This window comes from Amblyomma americanum, chromosome 5 (genome assembly GCF_052857255.1).
Source record: "Amblyomma americanum isolate KBUSLIRL-KWMA chromosome 5, ASM5285725v1, whole genome shotgun sequence".
In the NCBI taxonomy this organism is placed as follows: domain Eukaryota; kingdom Metazoa; phylum Arthropoda; class Arachnida; order Ixodida; family Ixodidae; genus Amblyomma; species Amblyomma americanum.
In genome coordinates this window covers 135,953,978-135,971,217 of record NC_135501.1, presented here as the reverse complement: position 1 = coordinate 135,971,217, position 17,240 = coordinate 135,953,978, and the positions used below count along the sequence as shown (strand labels likewise).

The 17,240-nt window shown below is 49.2% G+C and overlaps 2 protein-coding genes across 2 annotated transcripts; both read right to left on the bottom strand.

Annotated features, from left to right (window-relative positions):
* Positions 1-4,650: 4,650 nt before the first annotated feature.
* On the bottom strand, positions 4,651-9,852 carry LOC144132718 (uncharacterized). The gene is made up of 2 exons (XM_077665320.1): positions 9,367-9,852; positions 4,651-5,937 (listed from the first exon to the last, which is right to left on the bottom strand). The coding sequence occupies exons 1-2, from the start codon at positions 9,828-9,830 to the stop codon at positions 5,583-5,585; spliced, it is 819 nt and encodes a 272-aa protein (XP_077521446.1). The 5' UTR covers positions 9,831-9,852; the 3' UTR covers positions 4,651-5,582.
* A 1,321-nt stretch (positions 9,853-11,173) lies between these two features.
* On the bottom strand, positions 11,174-17,013 carry LOC144132717 (solute carrier family 2, facilitated glucose transporter member 8-like). The gene is made up of 4 exons (XM_077665319.1): positions 16,936-17,013; positions 14,235-14,590; positions 12,251-12,474; positions 11,174-11,631 (listed from the first exon to the last, which is right to left on the bottom strand). Exons 1-4 carry the CDS (start codon positions 16,959-16,961, stop codon positions 11,305-11,307), a joined length of 933 nt encoding a protein of 310 aa, XP_077521445.1. The 5' UTR covers positions 16,962-17,013; the 3' UTR covers positions 11,174-11,304.
* Between the last annotated feature and the right edge of the window lie 227 nt (positions 17,014-17,240).

Below are 17,240 nucleotides of genomic sequence, written 5' to 3'. Positions count from 1 at the left end.
ATGTACTCGGAGTTTAGGAAAGGAAAAATGTGAGCCAATCAATTGTGTTATTTGGTGCGCAAACTAGTGGCTGATTAATCTTCGTGGACGTGCAATTCCTAGCAGTGAATCACGCAGGAGAAAATCGTGCAGTTAAGAGCTTTGCTACAGCAGCGGACGCTGTAGGTCTGTTTACGTGGTCTGTTTACGTGATCCGGCATCGTCAGATGCCGGAACTTATAAAGCACCTTGATTTTAGGGATGAATACTCGTCGCTGTCGTTGGGTTGTTCGACGGGCGTTAAGACAACTGGCGTGAGGGTTAACCAATGTATTTTTCTGTTGCTGTGTTGCATAAACTCTTTCGCGTACACACTTTCTTATCTTTACTGTCTCGGGACAAACACACCGGCATGTTGTGAATTGATTTTAGTCTTTGCAGTATTAAAGATCGCTGCTGTCTACGTTTCTCGCCTGTCTATGTTTACAGGACCGTCTGGAGGAGTTTGTTCGAGGAGCATGCACAGTTTATCATCAATAACAAAAGAATAATCTCGTATGTCTTTAGCATCATCTTCGAAGAGCGGCCCCGCCTGCTACAAGTAGACTGACCGATAGGCGCATCCACCAGCTCGATTTACGTGCAGTCATTGCAGAAAAAATGTTCAAACTTTTTGAAAACACGTTTTTAATTATCATCATTGCTCTGTTTGAGAAAAATATAGTACAACTGTTCATAAGCTTTAGGTTCAATATTATGCCGCGAGGCGCGTGAGCAGCAGACAAGTTCCAATATATGGACATGTAGACGGCTTCCTAAATGTCACACTAGACATCTTGTTAGACGTCTAGAGTATTGGAACGCAGCCAGACTGCACCAACATGTCCGCCGTAGCACGCCCCGCCGGACGTGATGTCACATGCAAACCATGTATAGAGTAACTCTAGACCACCGCGAATTTGCGCGCGTCCACCGCCGGCAACGCAAACATCGGCTGCAGCTTCTATTTCAAGCAAAATAATTTCCGCTAAATAAAGCGATGCCTAAATTGTACATTTTATGAACAACGATATCCACTGTCAAACTTTATAAACACGAACGAGAGCTCTGAGACTTCTCAACCTCAGCTGAGTACACGGCTACCGACGGCAGGCAACCCCCTGTGCTCGCATCGCAGCCGACGGTGCCGCCGATACATGCGTATTTTCTTCGTATACAATTAATGCAATGAGCGACAACAACGATAAAAAAATATTGCGGCTAGTGAGCGTTGGTGATTATCTCCAAAGTGCCGTCAGCTTTAGCTTTGAGGTGAACCGGAAAAGGCCCCGCGACGATGTCGAGCGATCAGCGGCTACGAGCGAACAAGACCAGAAATGTTTTCACTCGTAGATGCCGACCTGCCCGGTGCTAATCCCATGAAAGTAACGCCAAAGACATTGTTTTATAATTCTACTCATTCACGCTATATATGCCGCAGACTATGTCGTTTCATGACGTTTGCTTCGCTGTCACTTCAGTACCAATGCGGTAGTACGCAATTGCACAATGCGATTCACCAACTTGTTTGGGCTGCTGTAATGTAATAACCGGCTCGTTTGAACTTTGCGATAACGGCTTACGCGATAACGCAAGCGCCTAATGAAGAAACCATACTTGCATTTGCTCATTCTCTGAACCGTGTGTTGGAAGGCAATTTCACGTTGGTCAAAGCTGGACGAATGCGCAGGAAACTGACAGACAAGTGACAAGAAAGCCGATCGGGGTGCCTGGTGCTGGTTGCCAGACCAAGAACATATAGAAGCTATAAGCGTTTTACGGTTGTGTTATAGTTGTGTTACCAAAGCAAAGGTGGCGCATTGGCGCACTTGGCACAAGTTGCACTTCATTGGGCGCAGCGAGGCGCAGACAAGTAGAATTGTAGCAAAATGGCACAGTTAGACCACCACTGTGTCATGTAGCTTGAAATAAATGAATGTCATCTGTACTCGCTCAACGAATTCTATTTTTAATGAAAGCGACATATATATAAACTGGTGCCAAAACCCAGGATATACCTCGAGACCTAACGAAGACGACTACCTGGATGCGATGGTGACGAGTAATGAAGAAAAAGCAAATTTCTACTCCAAAGCCGCCACCCAGTGCTACCGAGTGCAGCGACATGGAGAGACACAAAGCGAAGAGATCAGCTCTCCAGTCACAGATGAATCGACTCATTAAGGATATTGACTCCTGCATGACAAGCCGCATGGGCAGCGAACACGAACTCAGTGTTTTCTTGGAAAGAAAGAGCTCTCTGCAGACCCGTCTAAACGTAGCTAACGCCACTGTCGATCTACTGCCAGCGCAAGAAGCGGAGCAGGGCTATACCCAAACCATTGAGTATGACGACAAGATCGTTACATACATTGCGGAGCTCAAAGCTGAGATAAAAGAAGTTGAAGGCAAGAGGCAGCTGAAAGAAGAGCCATCACCAAGCAACGACGCAGGCGCAGCAACCATGACCTGCCAGGTGAAGCTTCCAAAATTAGAGCTCGTAACTTTTGACGGCAAAGGTGTGTCCTGGCAATAATTTTGGGAACAGTATGAGCAAATGATTCACAACGTTCGACTGACGACCTTGGACAAGGTCGGGTATTTAAAATCGGTTCTGACTGGCGAAGCAGCAAGAACGATCAAGGGCTTTCCGCCCACATCGCAGTGCTATGCCGACGCCATCTTGCTGCTGAAAAAAATGCTTCGGCGGTGAAGACGCCATCGTACCAGCGCACATGCGAAAGCTCTTGGACCTTGAACCTGTGCAAAGCGCCGAAGACATACAGTCCCTCTGACGGTTATACAGTACCCTCGTCTCTCGCCTCCGTGGCCTGGAGCACTCGTGTTAGTTCGCGTAACCCAGATCCCACACCAAGCCAAGGACTTCGCAGTCGAAGCTTACATAGCGCCACCGGACGGAGCGATACGCGGAGTCATCTCCAATGCGTACTGGAATCAGACCCCGACACGGAATGAACTGAATCTGCTGCGAAATGACGACGCTCCAGGACAGCCAACAAAAACAGCTGTAAAAGGTACTCTCTCTTTATTCTCGAAGGTAATTGACATTTTGAGGATTGAAGTGCAAAGCTGAGAGAACCTGGTTGCTCAGCAAGGTACTAGCAAGAAGCACGAAAGCACCAGGCATCAATGCTTAAGATGTTAAACCCAACTGGGAGTTACAAGAACAGCACTGGAACAAGATTTTGTTGCAAGAATAACCATGAAACCGCCGCCTGTCGTGCTGGCATTTCATTAGAAGAAAATGCTACGTTCGGAAAGACACTGCTTCCGCTGTACGAAGCCAAATCACCGTTCTAATGAGTGCAGAAGCATCATTAAATGCGGTTACTGTGCAGGGCGCCATGCGACGACAATGTGCGATCACAATTTACCCATCCGAAAATCAAAGCGAATGCAACCGGAGTGACAACAGTCCCAGTGAATTTGCAATCTACATTGAAAGAAACTCGCCAACGAGAACTACTGCTACAAACGGCAACGGCGTTGTGTGCCAGTGAAACGAAAGCGCTATACTTACACGCTTTCTCTGACCGCAGTAGCCAACGTTCATTCATTACGAAGCGAGCATCGGGTGTCGAGTTCTTGGAACAGAAACGTTGAAAGTGGGCGTGTTTGGTGGAAACCAGTCATAGCTAGACTTTAACAGAGTGCTGCTGTTGCTAACCGTGCAAAACAAGAAGATCCAACAGATTGAACTTCTTGATACAACCATAATATGTGAACAAAGTATCCCGATTCCTGAACACAGGATCAAGGAACTACTTGGACCTTTGGCTGCAGCCAACAGGACCTGCGATAACGAAAGAGGTGGCATCGACCTCCTCACCGGGTCAGAGCTTTACTGGGAACTTGTAACTGGAAGAAACAAGCAGCTAGATGGAAAACAAGCAGCTAGATGGCAAACTCCGAGCAGTCGAGACTGCCTTTGGGTGGTGCATTCAAGGACCAGTAGAAGTAAAGATAGTTGACTCGCAGTGCATGCACACCATTGCCCTTCACATATCACTGGCTGAGAGTGAAACTGTGTGGCGACATCACCTAGCAGAATTGCTCGTGAGTCAAGCACATCAAGTGCTACATGGAGGAGTACGGAATACCTGTCAACGCTACAAGGCACATCCAGTGACTGAAGTGACTGCACCACTTCCACGTGACCGACTGACCCAGGCTCAACCCTTTGAGGTCGCAGGAGTGGACTTTGCAGGACCACTCCTGGTGAAAGGAGAAAACTCTCTGTACAAGCGCTATATCACACTCTTCATCTGTGCCATAACGCAAGCAGTTCACTTAGAGCCAGCGAGGAACATGAGAGCGGAGTCGCTCTTGATGACCTTCAGATGTTTAACCTCAAAAAGAGGTGCACGCAGAGTCATCTACAGTGACAATGTGCTTTCCTTCAAAAAAGCCAACCGAGATCTTTTATACCTCTAGAGCTCTATCCGGAAGCCAGAGGTGCTGGACTACTGTTCAATGACACGAATCGAATGGAAGTTCATAGTAGAGCGCACCTCATGGTGGGCTGGCTTTTATGAGCGACTCGTGAGATCAACAAAATTTGCTATCAAAAAAGTTATCGCTTCAAGGCTCTGTCCGACGAGCTAGCAACGACCGTGGCCAAATTTGAAGCTGTCTTGAACGCCATACCTTTAACGCACGTATGCGATGGACAGAAAGAACCGGAACCTCTTTGTTCTTCCTTCCTTCTTGACAGGAAGACACCTCACGTTGCTGCCTAGCGTGAGAAAAAACGAAGCTGATCAAATCAACATATCCCTTCAGAGACTGGACCTGACGCCAGCAGATCACACAAGCTTTCTGGCATGGGTGGACCAGAGAGTACCTAGAGGAACTGCGAAATGTGCAGAATCAGAACGAGCGCCAAGAAAAAACGATCAAGGAAGGCCTTGCTGGCTCTAAGTGAACTGCTTGCGTTATGGCACAGATGAAGAGTGTGATCAAGTTAGGCATTGTGAAGGGAAGCGGACATGCCCCCGTTTATGGGAAGACGATTATGAGCGGTGCGCTAAGTCAGCTTTCGTAGTTGTGAGGTGGATGGAGTGTGTTACATTGTTGTAAATGTTTTTTTCTGTATCGTTGAAGTTTATAATGTTGTGTTCTCTGTTCACGCAAGACGTGGTGCTCACATGCTTTTCACTCGTCATCGCCGTCCGCTTTCAGATCACGCGAAGCTCAAAGTGAGGTAAAGAAGGGCAAGACTTATTTCAAAATCTTTAATATTGATTTATTGCTTTCATGTGCTTATACTGACTTCAACGTTGTAAGGTGCGTCAACAGGAAACGCACGAAATAGTGCAGTCACGTGACCACTTTGCGCGCGAAAAAGCGCCCAATCTACCACAAGTGCTCAAGCATTGCACACAGTTTTCAGATCGCGTGAGACTTCCTCCTCTTCTAGTAGAACGTGCTGAACGATACTGATGCCAATGAGCAAATAAAGCACGACCGTGTGCCCATGAGTGGCCTCCGGCACGATGACGTGTCCTTGACGTCACGACCAACCTTCCAAGAACGCGCGTTTCTTATTCGCCGCTCTCGATGGCACCCAGAGTCCGCCCTTCCGTCTCCGGCAAGAAGGCAACCAAGCCACCGACGGTCACCATCAGCGCCACAGCCAGCATAAGCGGCGCGTGAACGGCGCGCCCGATCATCAGCAGCTCGCGGTCGAAGTGCAGCAGTAGGAAGGCAAGCATCCAGCGAAAGCTCCAGGCAACCGAGGCTCCCATGTGGTGCAGTAAGCCGGGTCCCGAGCATAGCTCAGCCGTGAGCAGCGACAACAGGTGGCACAGGCCAACAGAGTAGCTGAGCACCAGCAGGATCACCGAGTACACGGCGTGCCAGCTGATGTCATTGCGGGTCGCAGCTGCCGACCACTGCCTGTGTATTGTGTGTGTAGAACAGAGAAGGTTCTACGTGAATCCGTGGACATGTGCCACCAGTGTGCTAAATTTAACAATGTCAACAACAGCGACTCTATTTTGACAACACTGCATAAAGAAGACGCAAAGAGAGGAAGACGACTTGCTTTTGGTCTCTTCGCTATCTCTTTGTCCTTGGCACTGTGTTGTCACAATGGAGCATGCTACCAGTTGTATAGACCTCTCATATAATAAAAAAAATATGAAGCACGGTGCTACTATGTAATACGAGAGTGAGTGACAACTGTTGAGGTATTTTCATTTTGCGATATGCTTCACTCACATGCCCTTCTGGTTTGAGTTAACCTTTTGACATTCTATGCACACAATTGCATATAAAGTGAACTCGCAGCTTTTTCTGTGTGTGGGCTGTACTTAGCGAGTTTGTTTTGAGATTTTTTATTTCATATACTGAACGCAATAAATAAGAGTTCGCGAAGCAGAGGGTGAGGTAGCACGTCGTCCGCCAATTTTGCGGAGGCATATTTGCCGCCAGTGGTAACGTATTTTGTTCGCTACTTCAAGTGTAGTGCGCGCTTTTAAAGAATCAATTATTTGCGCGATATTTCTGGTGTTTACGATTACATTTATACTTGTTACTTTATCAGGAGTTGATGTCAAAAGGAGGGCCTTATCATGGTAGTGATCCTGTACTAGGCTCAATAATTGCCTGGATTGTGCTGATGTACTGGACAGACAAAAGGGACAAGGTAATAGGGTAACTGAAGTCACCGAAGAAGATGGGTACCAGTACCATGCAGCAATGCACCTCCATTGAGAGGGTTTCAAATTGGGCTAGTTGGTAGTTAACATGGTCAAACATAATACCAGAGATAAGACAATCAGGGAGCTGTGGGAATCGGGAAAAGAGGGTATTTGTGTAAGTGACCCTTCATGTTTGCTTTCCAAACAAAAAAAGCAATTCTTGGAAAAGTAATATCAAACGTAAACCGATCTGCTGGGACAGCCTTTTTTTGATGCTTGTTGATACGATAGGAAAGTTGCTGCTTTAAATGTGTTTTTGGATTTATGTTTTGACATGTAAAGCTTACATATGTGTGCAAACTGCAATAAACTTCAGTTGACAGTTTGCACACCCGTGTTTGTGTCGCCCCTGTGTTGTCCCCGGTCAGTTCACAAGCGCAATTATGTTTCACCATCTGCATTTTATGAATTACATTGTCTGTCTGTTTTGCCTAGCGAACTTTGTTGGATATCAATAATTTACAGCCTCAAGTGCGTGTTTGTGTAAATGTCAGAAATTTTTGTTGCGTTTGAAGACTTTCTTTTATTTTTCATGTGAGCCTCTGCATTCAGATTATGTACCTTTACATCTTATGAATATGTCCTTGTGTATTTAATTTTTGTACCATAAAAGCTCTGCACACTTGATTCTTTACATTTCCATGTACTTTGTTTCATTATGTTTTCCAACCTCTTCAGTAATCAGGGAGTTCGAAAGCAGTAACCTGCTAGACACCACGACTAGTCAAGCTGCTGCTGCAGCTTTTTCTGCTGGAAAGAAATGAATTTGTAAGCACCCTGTTCTCTTTGTGATTGTAACAGATCACTGTATTCACACACTATAACGAGAAACTTTAAAGACGCCTTTTATTTCACAGAAATGCAGACATGTAAGCATTGAAAATGACTACTGCAGCTGCAATGTCTGCAGTGGCAAAGCTGACTGTAAATAAAAAATGCATAAACGGACGTAACCTTGATTATTGCGCAAAAGTGTAAAAGCTGCAGTATTCAGAGTTATCACAGCATCACTATAGTCGGGTATTACTAATCGTACACTAAAACGAGAAAACTTGGACACCTCTTCCTTCACAAAGATGCAGACTCCTAAGTAATCAGAGCAATCATTGCAACTGCAATTTCAAAGTTGACTTTAAAATAAGAAATACATACAGGAACGTAACATTGAATATTGCACAACAGTGTAAACGCTGCAGGATTCAGAATTATCACAGCATCACTTTAGTTGGGTATTACTAATCACACACTAAAATGAGAAAACTTAGCCACCTCTTCACAAAAATGCAGACTCCTAAGTAATCGAGCCCCGCCGCGGTGGTTCAGTGGTTAGGGCGCTCGACTACTGATCCGGAGTTCCCGGGTTCGAACCCGACCGCGGCGGCTGCGTTTTTATGGAGGAAAAACGCTAAGGCGCCCGTGTGCTGTGCGATGTCAGTGCACGTTAAAGATCCCCAGGTGGTCGAAATTATTCCGGAGCCCAGTGAAGCCTCAACCAGTGATTCAACTAGCGGAATCGGCGACTCCGTCAGCATTTCTACGAGTTCGGAGCGCTGGAATCTGGAATGCCACTAAACGACAGAGACGTGCCATGGAAACCTTCGAAGAGCGACAACAGCGACTTGAAAAGGAACGACTGAGACAGCTTCACATCCACTGGGCTTAACCTTGATAAGCCTCCAATTTTTTTCCTCCATAAAAACGCAGCCGCCGCGGTCGGGTTCGAACCCGGGAACTCCGGATCAGTAGTCGAGCGCCCTAACCACTGAGCCACCGCGGCGGGTAAATTGCCAAGACCGCGCCGAATCAGGGTTATTATACTGCACAGGCAGCCTACGTGTGCAGCGGTCTTCAGGATCTAGGGTAATGTGGGGATCCTCGAAAGCTAATTTCCATTTCGGGATGTGGCTACGTTTTGCTAATGAACATGTTCCCCGGAAGCTGCCATCTTGATGACATGTGAAGTTATGCCCCGGCTCATGTTGCCCTGGCGACAGCTCTGCCTTACATCCTGCGGTACCGCTCACTCGCAAGCAGACATTGACCAGGTCACCACTGGGTGGCGCAATACGAGAGCGCCCAGTACTCACACACTGACCTTGTGCGCCACCTCGGTAACGCTTACTAACGAGGCAGTGAACGACGGGGGCTTTTAACGACGTATCAAGGCAACGCCGTTTACACCAGAGACAGAGTTCCGAGTGCTAAATGCTTTGAAGGCATGGTTGAGAACAAATTCAAGTTGGCCTTATGCAGATTGATTACCTCGTTCTAATCGCTGTTGTCACTTGAAACGAAGATTTATACGGCAGAAAAAGACAGTAAAATACGGACGCCGCAACTACATGCCGTTTCTATTAACTACCGCTGTTGAAGTTAATGCTTATTTTCTATTTTGCTTACTTCTGAGGTTACTGCACACCGTCATGCATTTGGCGGAATCCTGTTTGTCATAAATGTCGTGGGTTTGAACAGAGTTGTTCCGTTTTATCCGGCAGTCTTTACAGCAATAAATGCAGTCGTTTGCTGGCAAACACACAACTATTTGTTTTTTTTACAAAAGAATGAAAATGGGTCGAATTATAACTAAGAATTCCGTGAATGCCTTCAGCTCGGCGGCGCGCACCTGAAGACGAGGTGTTCGAAGGGCGGGAAGACGCAGAAGCAGAAGGCCACAAGCAGCGTGGACACGCACAGAAGGAGGCGACGTCCCGCGGCGCGTGTCAAGAAGGCGAACGTGACCACGAAGGCCGCGTGCACGGCCGTGATGGCGGCGGCCGCCAGGGGCGCGGCCAGCTGCGCCACCAGGCCCTGCGTGACCTGGGTGCCCCGGTAAAGGAAGAGGTGAGCGCACGTGGAGCCCTGCACCAGGTGGAGCACCAGGCACGCGGACAGCCGCCTGTATACGGTGGAGTGGTATCGAAAAGTAATGAAGTTATGAGGAAAAGGAAAGGCGTAGTAAATGTCACTCTCCCTAATCGTGCCTTCAAGAGAAGATGTGAAGGAGGGAGTGAGAGAAGGAAGCAAAAGTGCTGCAGTGGAGCGCTTCGGATTAATTTCCACTGCCTGGGATTCAACGTGCACAGACATCGCAATGCATATGGGCGCTTTTTGAATCTCGCCTCCATCGAAATGCAGCCCAAATTCGATCCCGCATCCTTATGCTCAGCGACCTGACGCCGTAACCACTGATTAACCGCGAAGGGTAGAATGTGAAGTAGGACTTGACCGCTCAGAGCTATTTGATGATCGCAGTTGCAAAGTCCCATAACTCGTGTATTAGCAGGATGCGTCGATGCCAACTGCCGCGTCTAGGGTGAAGACTTTCATGGCTCTCTGTCAGAAGGCTGCATTCTTCGGCCAATAGGCAGCGCAGAAGTGGGTGCGTGCATGAAGTTGCTCGATTCCCGCGTGAGCGTTTCGAGATACAGGCCTTGGATTGCAGCGTCTCATTTGGTACGTTCTGACCAGTACCTGCTACCATGCCTACATGACCATTACATCCCTCCGGGATTCTGATTGGAAACGAAGTGAGCACAGATGTGTCGCTAAATGACGGAGACACGAGACAAAGCTGCACATACACAACACTCATGAGTCTGCCTTTGCTCAGCCGGCAACAGTAATCTTTGATCTCCTCATCGTTTAACAGAGCTTTGTACTTCTTTCCAGTGGCTTATTTCAAATGAGAGATTAGCGGAAAAATCTGCTACATAAATCGGCCACAGAATGATGTTTGCTCAGTCCCTGTCATTGCCGTTAAAACATATCGCCCACACTAGCTGGATCACCCTGTACGAATGAAGACACCTTCAATGGTATTCAACCGACCGTATGAAAGTGATGAACAGGTTCCCCAATCACACTCTCCACTAATGCCTTTCAAACATTCAGTTAACGTTACCTGGTCACCGTGTATATAGGAGATTTTTGAGTTGGCTATAGAATGCTGATTAAAGCTACAGTGAGGACAACTGCCTCAAATTTTTCGCTCTTTGACTCGTTTTTTTCGCCCTTTGTAACTACGATGATGTTTATTCTGGGGCAAGAAACTGATTTTTCGCTAAAAAATTGCATAATTTTTTCCCGTCATTCGATTGAAGCTCGTGTCGCCAAATCCGTGAAGGACTCCGTGATCACTGTTTGAAAGTGAGTTGAGGTGCAGCCTAACTTAAGGCATCCACGCGCAGAAAATCTGACGTCGCAGACGGATTGCTTAAAGGTACAGGTACCTGACTTTCATTCTTTGATATATTCTTGGTTATAAGACGCCTCTTTTTCAACAGTAATCTATTAACACAGACCAACTTCAATTATTCCTCAATGTAACATAAAGCCGCCGCGGTGGCTCATTGGTTATGGCGCTCGGCTGCTGACTCGAAAGACGCGGGCTCGATCCCGGCCGCGGCGGTTGAATTTCGATGGCGGCGAAATTGTAGGGCCCCGTGTACTGTGCGATGTCAGTGCACGTTAAAGAACCCGAGGTGGTCGAAATTTCCGGAGCCCTTCACTACGGAGTCCCCCATAGGCTGGGTCGCTTTGGGACGTTAAACCGAATAAACTATCAATGTAACAAAATTAGCTCGTCGTTCCAGCCTGGACTGGATGTTACTGGCCTGGCTTGTGCAGCGTACGGCACTGTAGTCGTGGCGCCTTCGTCGGGGCTCTTGCAGCGCTTCAACTCCGGCGGCAGGTCGTACCCGTAGAGGCGCGCAGCGGCCGTCTCCGCATCGTGGCGACGGCCATGCAAGAGCAGCCACCGGGGGCTCTCAACTAGGAATCCCTGCGCGCCCAGCAGCCCCAGGGGAGCCACGGACCACACGGTCGCTTGCTGTCGCCACGAGAAGCCGGCCAGCGCATAGCTCGCCACGATCCCCGTGCTGGTAGCCACCTGGGTGTGCAACGCGCGAGCACATTCAGGGCGCATTCGTACTGCTGAGTCATAGAGGCCGCGCTGCTGATTTCGATTACTTTTTGGGGCGCAACTGCTGATTTATCGTCTGTCCAATCCCTGTATTTCGCTACGGAATAAACTTGGAGCAGGACACCAGCACCTTCCTGTCTTTTCTTTCTGCCGATCAGTGCAAGCCTATACAAAGTCAGTTCTACACCTTGCCGAATCATTAAGCTACCTTACTGAGGACAAGCGAACATTCATGGATTGTTCCCTATCAAATAGGCGGCGGGCTTTGGCGTTTGGAGAGTCGTTTAACGTGCCAAGTGAGAATTAGTAGGCACGTTTAGTAAACCGTGTACCATATTACGCTAACGGTTACCGAAATACCAGGAGCCTGCCCATCGCCAGTGCACCCCCTCTGATTGATACCGACGAGGCAATCGCTCGCGCAGTTGCCGGGTGCCTGGCACCGTCTGGCACCCGGCGCGTTGTCAGTGCGCATGCGCACTGACGACGCGCGTCCTCCGCTACTTAGGTAACGTGAACACTGTACACGGTATTCTAAAGCTGTCTAGTATTCTTGCATAGCGCTGCCGTAGAAGAAAGCACCGACCTCGGTGAGTCCCGTGTAGAAGGCTCTTTTCTCTGGGGGCGCCACCTCGGCCACGTACAGGCTGACGCCGATGGTTGTGAGGCCGAGCCACGCCCCGCACGACACCCTGGCCGCGTAGAGCGCCACCAACTCGGTGGAGGACGCCAGCAGGAGCCACGAAGCCGTCAGGCCCACGGCGCACAGCAGCATCGTCGTCCGGCTGCCCAGCGCCCAGAGCGGAAAGCCTGCGGAGAAGAGGCCGTTTATCATCACTTCCGGCAGGCAGCTCACGCGAAACGCAGAACGGAAATGCAAGGAAGTTAACCAGGCAATGTCCGGTTTGCTTATACATAAGAAACTGAGAGCGAGATGGCAGGCCTCATGGGACAACAACCTGAACAACAAATTGCACCTAGTTGTCACGGACCTCTCCCCGGAGAACACTCGGACCGAAAGAATGGACTAGGCGACAGGTGTACCCACACAGACGCACATTTAATACACCCTACGTGTCACACACACACACACTAGCACACAAAGCTAACACAAAACACGGACTATAAATACACACGACCCGGGAACACTGCTACAAGCGTCTACTACTAGCGTCCTACTGTTAGCGGTCGGCGTTCGTGCTCACGGCTGGTTCGGTGCGGCTGCGGCGTTGTATGGGTCCAGTAGCCGGCGTCGAGATGGCGTTCGACGTGCTACGGCTGGCGTCGCTGGCTGCGTTGTACAAGCTCCCGGTCCAAGCGCCCGTGGAGGTGATGCCGGTGTTGGCGTTGGGGGCACCATCCGGCTGGGTGGCAACAGCTCTAGAGACACCCCTGGCCGTAGCAGGTGGTAGCGTCCTCCGTTGACTCCACGGAACAGGCTCAGGAACGGCAGGAAGTCCACGATGCGAAGCCGTAGAACGCGAGCTCACCGGAACAGTAGCAGGCGCCGCTCTCTTCCAGCCGAAGCGTCCCTGACTCGCCGGAGCCTCCGCTTCTCTGCTGTTCCCCCCCGTGCCTCGCTCTCCCTCGACCTTTTGTAGCCTTGGCGTTAGTCCACGTAAGCCTTGTCGTCGTCTTCTTCTCTTCACCTCACCGAATGCTGCTTCTTCATGTTCTTTAGTCTTCGGTTAATCCACGTCTTCTTCTTCACACTTCTTTCCTTCATAATTTTATTTTAGACTCCTTATTATATGTGACACTAGTAAAACCGATCATTCAGGAATAGAAGATAGTAGTAATCAAGAACGCTTTACTCAAGTAGTGTGTTGGCTTGTTACAGGACGCACACCTCTCGAACGCAACTCCATACTTATTCCCCAGTGCCGTCATGTTCCCACCGGTGCTACAATGGGTACAAGCTTTACCCTGGCCGGCTTTCCGGTTTAATTAGGGTGAAGTGCTTGAATAATAGGACATTGACCCTAAGTTAAAGAGGCGGAAATGCCTTGTGTCATGGCGCTCTTTGGCCGCAGGTGCCCTTGCGCCATAAAAGTACATCATGATCATCGCCACGTCATGCTTATCAAACAGGACAAACCTATATGCGAGGCATGTGGAGATGAACTGACAGTGAACCACATCCTAGTATCGTGCACAAAACTAGGAAAACTACAAAAAACACTTCAAACGTGGACACATTCCTTTCCACCCCGGCTCGGTGCTAGGAAAACACGATGTCGTTGAGTTTTTGTATTAGAGCGTTTTTTAAAAGAAGCAATGTTAGAAACAATTTTTTTAGAAACAATTTTAATTTTTTATAAACGGATCACCTGCGCAAGGTCTCCACCGCTGGCGGCCCGTCAAACGTTGAGGCTTCACACATACCTCGCGCTTTTCAGCTTTGCTAGTGAAGCAGCGCTTTCGCGCTAAAATGGCGCAGTTTCCCTTCCTCCGAGCACAGCCGGGTTGGGGAGACTACTGAACGAAGACGTCGCAACCAAAACGGCACACGCATTCCCTTCATAATCTTCCGGAACACCTTAGTCCGCACGCCCCGCTTGGTACGGCACCTGACAAGAGCGCTCCCCCGGCGGCCCCTAGAAGCAGCGCGTCAGCCAGCCAGCGGTCCCCCGTCGCCGGGTTGTACCAGGACTCTCGCTCGATGGTAGCCATGGCGGCCGACGCGAAGCCCAGCGTGGTGCCGGCGGCGCAGGAGCCCAGGCAGGCGGCCAGCATGCCATGCACGTGGATGCCCCGCACCATGGTGCTGTCGGTGTCGGTGACCGGCGTGCCACCTTTGGCCGGGGCCTGCAGGTTGCGGAGCTCCTCCATGGCCGCGTTGCCCGCCGACTGCGCGTTCTCGCTGAGCTCGGACACTGCGCCGTGCGCTGTTCCCCCATCCAGGGATGGCACGGTGTGCTGTGCCCTGGGCAGCGAGGTCGCGCATGAAAACGTCCACCAGAGGAATTGAACACAGAGGGGAAGCTGTTCTAACCGCATTGCCGACATCACGGTACTGTTAAAAATGCTTAACTGCCTGCTTCCGGAAGCTTCGGTATGCACAAGGATGCTGAACTGGGTAAGTTGGAGGCGATCCATGTTTGTAAAAAAAAAACGACGCAAAAGAAGAACGGCACGGAAGCAAGGGAACACGGACAAGCAATGGCCTACAAGTTCCCTTGCTTCCGTCCCGTTCTTTCGCGCTGGTTTCTTACAAACGTGCAGCTTCCCTATGGTATGGTATAGCACCTTGTGTGACGGTATTGTATGGCGTGGTATCTGGGGTTTCCAACAAAAAAGCTGTACCACCGTCAGCACGCTTAACACGAATGCTCGGGCGCGCGTCTTCCACCGACATCAGCACCGCTGGGCGTTGTCCGCTGTATCTAAGAAATACTATGCTGAAAGCAGGGCACGAGCTGTCTCCAGTGGTTGATCTGCATAGTTAGGCGAAATGCGAATTAGGTGCACAAGCAGTTTGGTTTTCATTTCGGTTCCGGTGTTCAGACCCAGTGTTCACGGATTGCAGTTGTTCCAGTAGCGATAATGTGTTAATGTCGAAATATGCGGAATAGGGAATTCACATTCATAGATTCATGGGGTTCTTCCTGGCACAGTGGTGCACCGTTCAAGCGATGCAGGACTCTATAGGGGAACTTGGATTGCTTGGATCGGGTTGCGATCTAGGTTGCTTTTGCGAGCATCCTCTCACGATTAATTGTGCTGCCGCCTGACACGGTGGGTAGGCTGCTCATGCTCACCTACACACCGAGTGGTGGGCAGGTGAGCAAGAGCAGCCTTCCCACCGTGTCAAATGTGGCTTCAAACTGAGACAGAAAAACACACGAAACAAATGCCGGGAATGGCCACTCTTAGTGCTAGCGTACTAAAAATGCTACAGAAATGCTGTATGTGATCTGAAAAGATCGTTGTTGCCTGTTTTCTACGCTATGTATTTCGTTCCCACCAGAGTGACAAACTATAGTGAAGGTGTTATCTTTTTAGCCGCCGCGGCTGATCAGTGGTTATGGTGCTCGGCTGCTGACCCCAAAGACGCGGATCGACCCGGCCGCAGCGATCGAATTTCGATGGAGGTGAAATTCTACAGGCCCATGTGCTGTGCGATGCTCATGTCCAACATTGTCGGGCCAAGAATTTGAAAATTGTGATGTCCTCTTATCGAAAAACATTCAAGGTAATGGGCCATTCTTCTCATATGTAGGAAAATCTTTTGTTTCCATCGATCGTATCCAACAGTTAAGACTGCCATAGAAAACTAACGGGAAACGCTTTTGACGATAGCAAAAACGGTAATAGAAAAAAATCAAGACTACCCTCGGTTGATGTGCGGATGTATTGGTTGTTATAGTGAAATCTTACATTATTTGAAACAAAAAAATGCGTTCATGAAGGTTTCCTGCTGTTTTGTACAGATTTGTTGGGCATAGCTATCCTGACCGAACGGTGCCATTTCTAGGCCGCCGTAGCGATTACGACATTGTAGAACAAATGCGATCATATTCCTCAATTTTAGTCCAAGGCAAAGCTGATTACCCAAACCTATTCCGCCACTGTGGCTTTGTGACGATATTCCGCTACTCGGCAGGAGGGCGGGCTTTGGTGCCGGCCGCATTTTGACGGAGATCAAATGCACAAGCTGTCGCGCACTCGAATTTTAACGCATTAAGAAATCGCAGGAGGTAAAAATATTCCGGAGATGTCTCCTAAGGCTTCCTTCATTGTCGCTTCCTCGGCTTTCGCATCTAATAAGTGAATTAATTAGCTTGATTTGTTCCGCCAAGCTAAGTACGAAATATTCTCAAGGCGGCATTTAGACATCATCTACTGAGCCGGAGTACCCGGATTCGATTCCGACCGCGGCGGCCGCGTTTCGATGGAAGCGAAACGCAAAAAGGCGCCCGTGTGCTGTGCGATGCCAGTGTGCACGTGAAGGATCCCTAGGTGATTGAAATTATTCCACTACGGCACCTCTTCCTTTCTTCTCCCAGTCCCTCTTTTATCCCTTACCTTACGGCGCGGTTCGGGTGTCCACAGAGATATGTGGGACAATCACTGCGTCCTTTCCTTTCCTCACAACCAATTTTCATTTAAAGACGAACGTTTTGCGGTGCATGTGTCGATAGCATGCCTCACAATTAGGCCTATCATTCGCGGCACAGAAGCAAGAACACGTTCGACGCCTTAAGTCGAGATCATGGCTATTGCTCAGAGTAGCGTTCTGTAAAGTAGAATAGGGAAGTTTCTACGTACGCATATGATTTCTTCCGTTGGTCCATGGATTACGCTGAGAAGGAGCGGGAACGCCCACGTCTCGATTCCAACGTTGTCGTTGTTGTTGTTGTTGTTGTTGACCTCACACAATGGCACATACCCACAAGGGGGATTGGCCATAACCAGGCGGTGGCTATTTAAATGACCAGTTGCATGTGGCAAGCATGGGATGACCTACCAAAATTTGGATCGCACAGTTTTCGTAGCCGAGGAGGTTGCAGGAGGTTAGGGGGGCATGAGCTCTCGCGCGGCTGCACACGGGATTCTTCTTCGTCGTCCTCTTA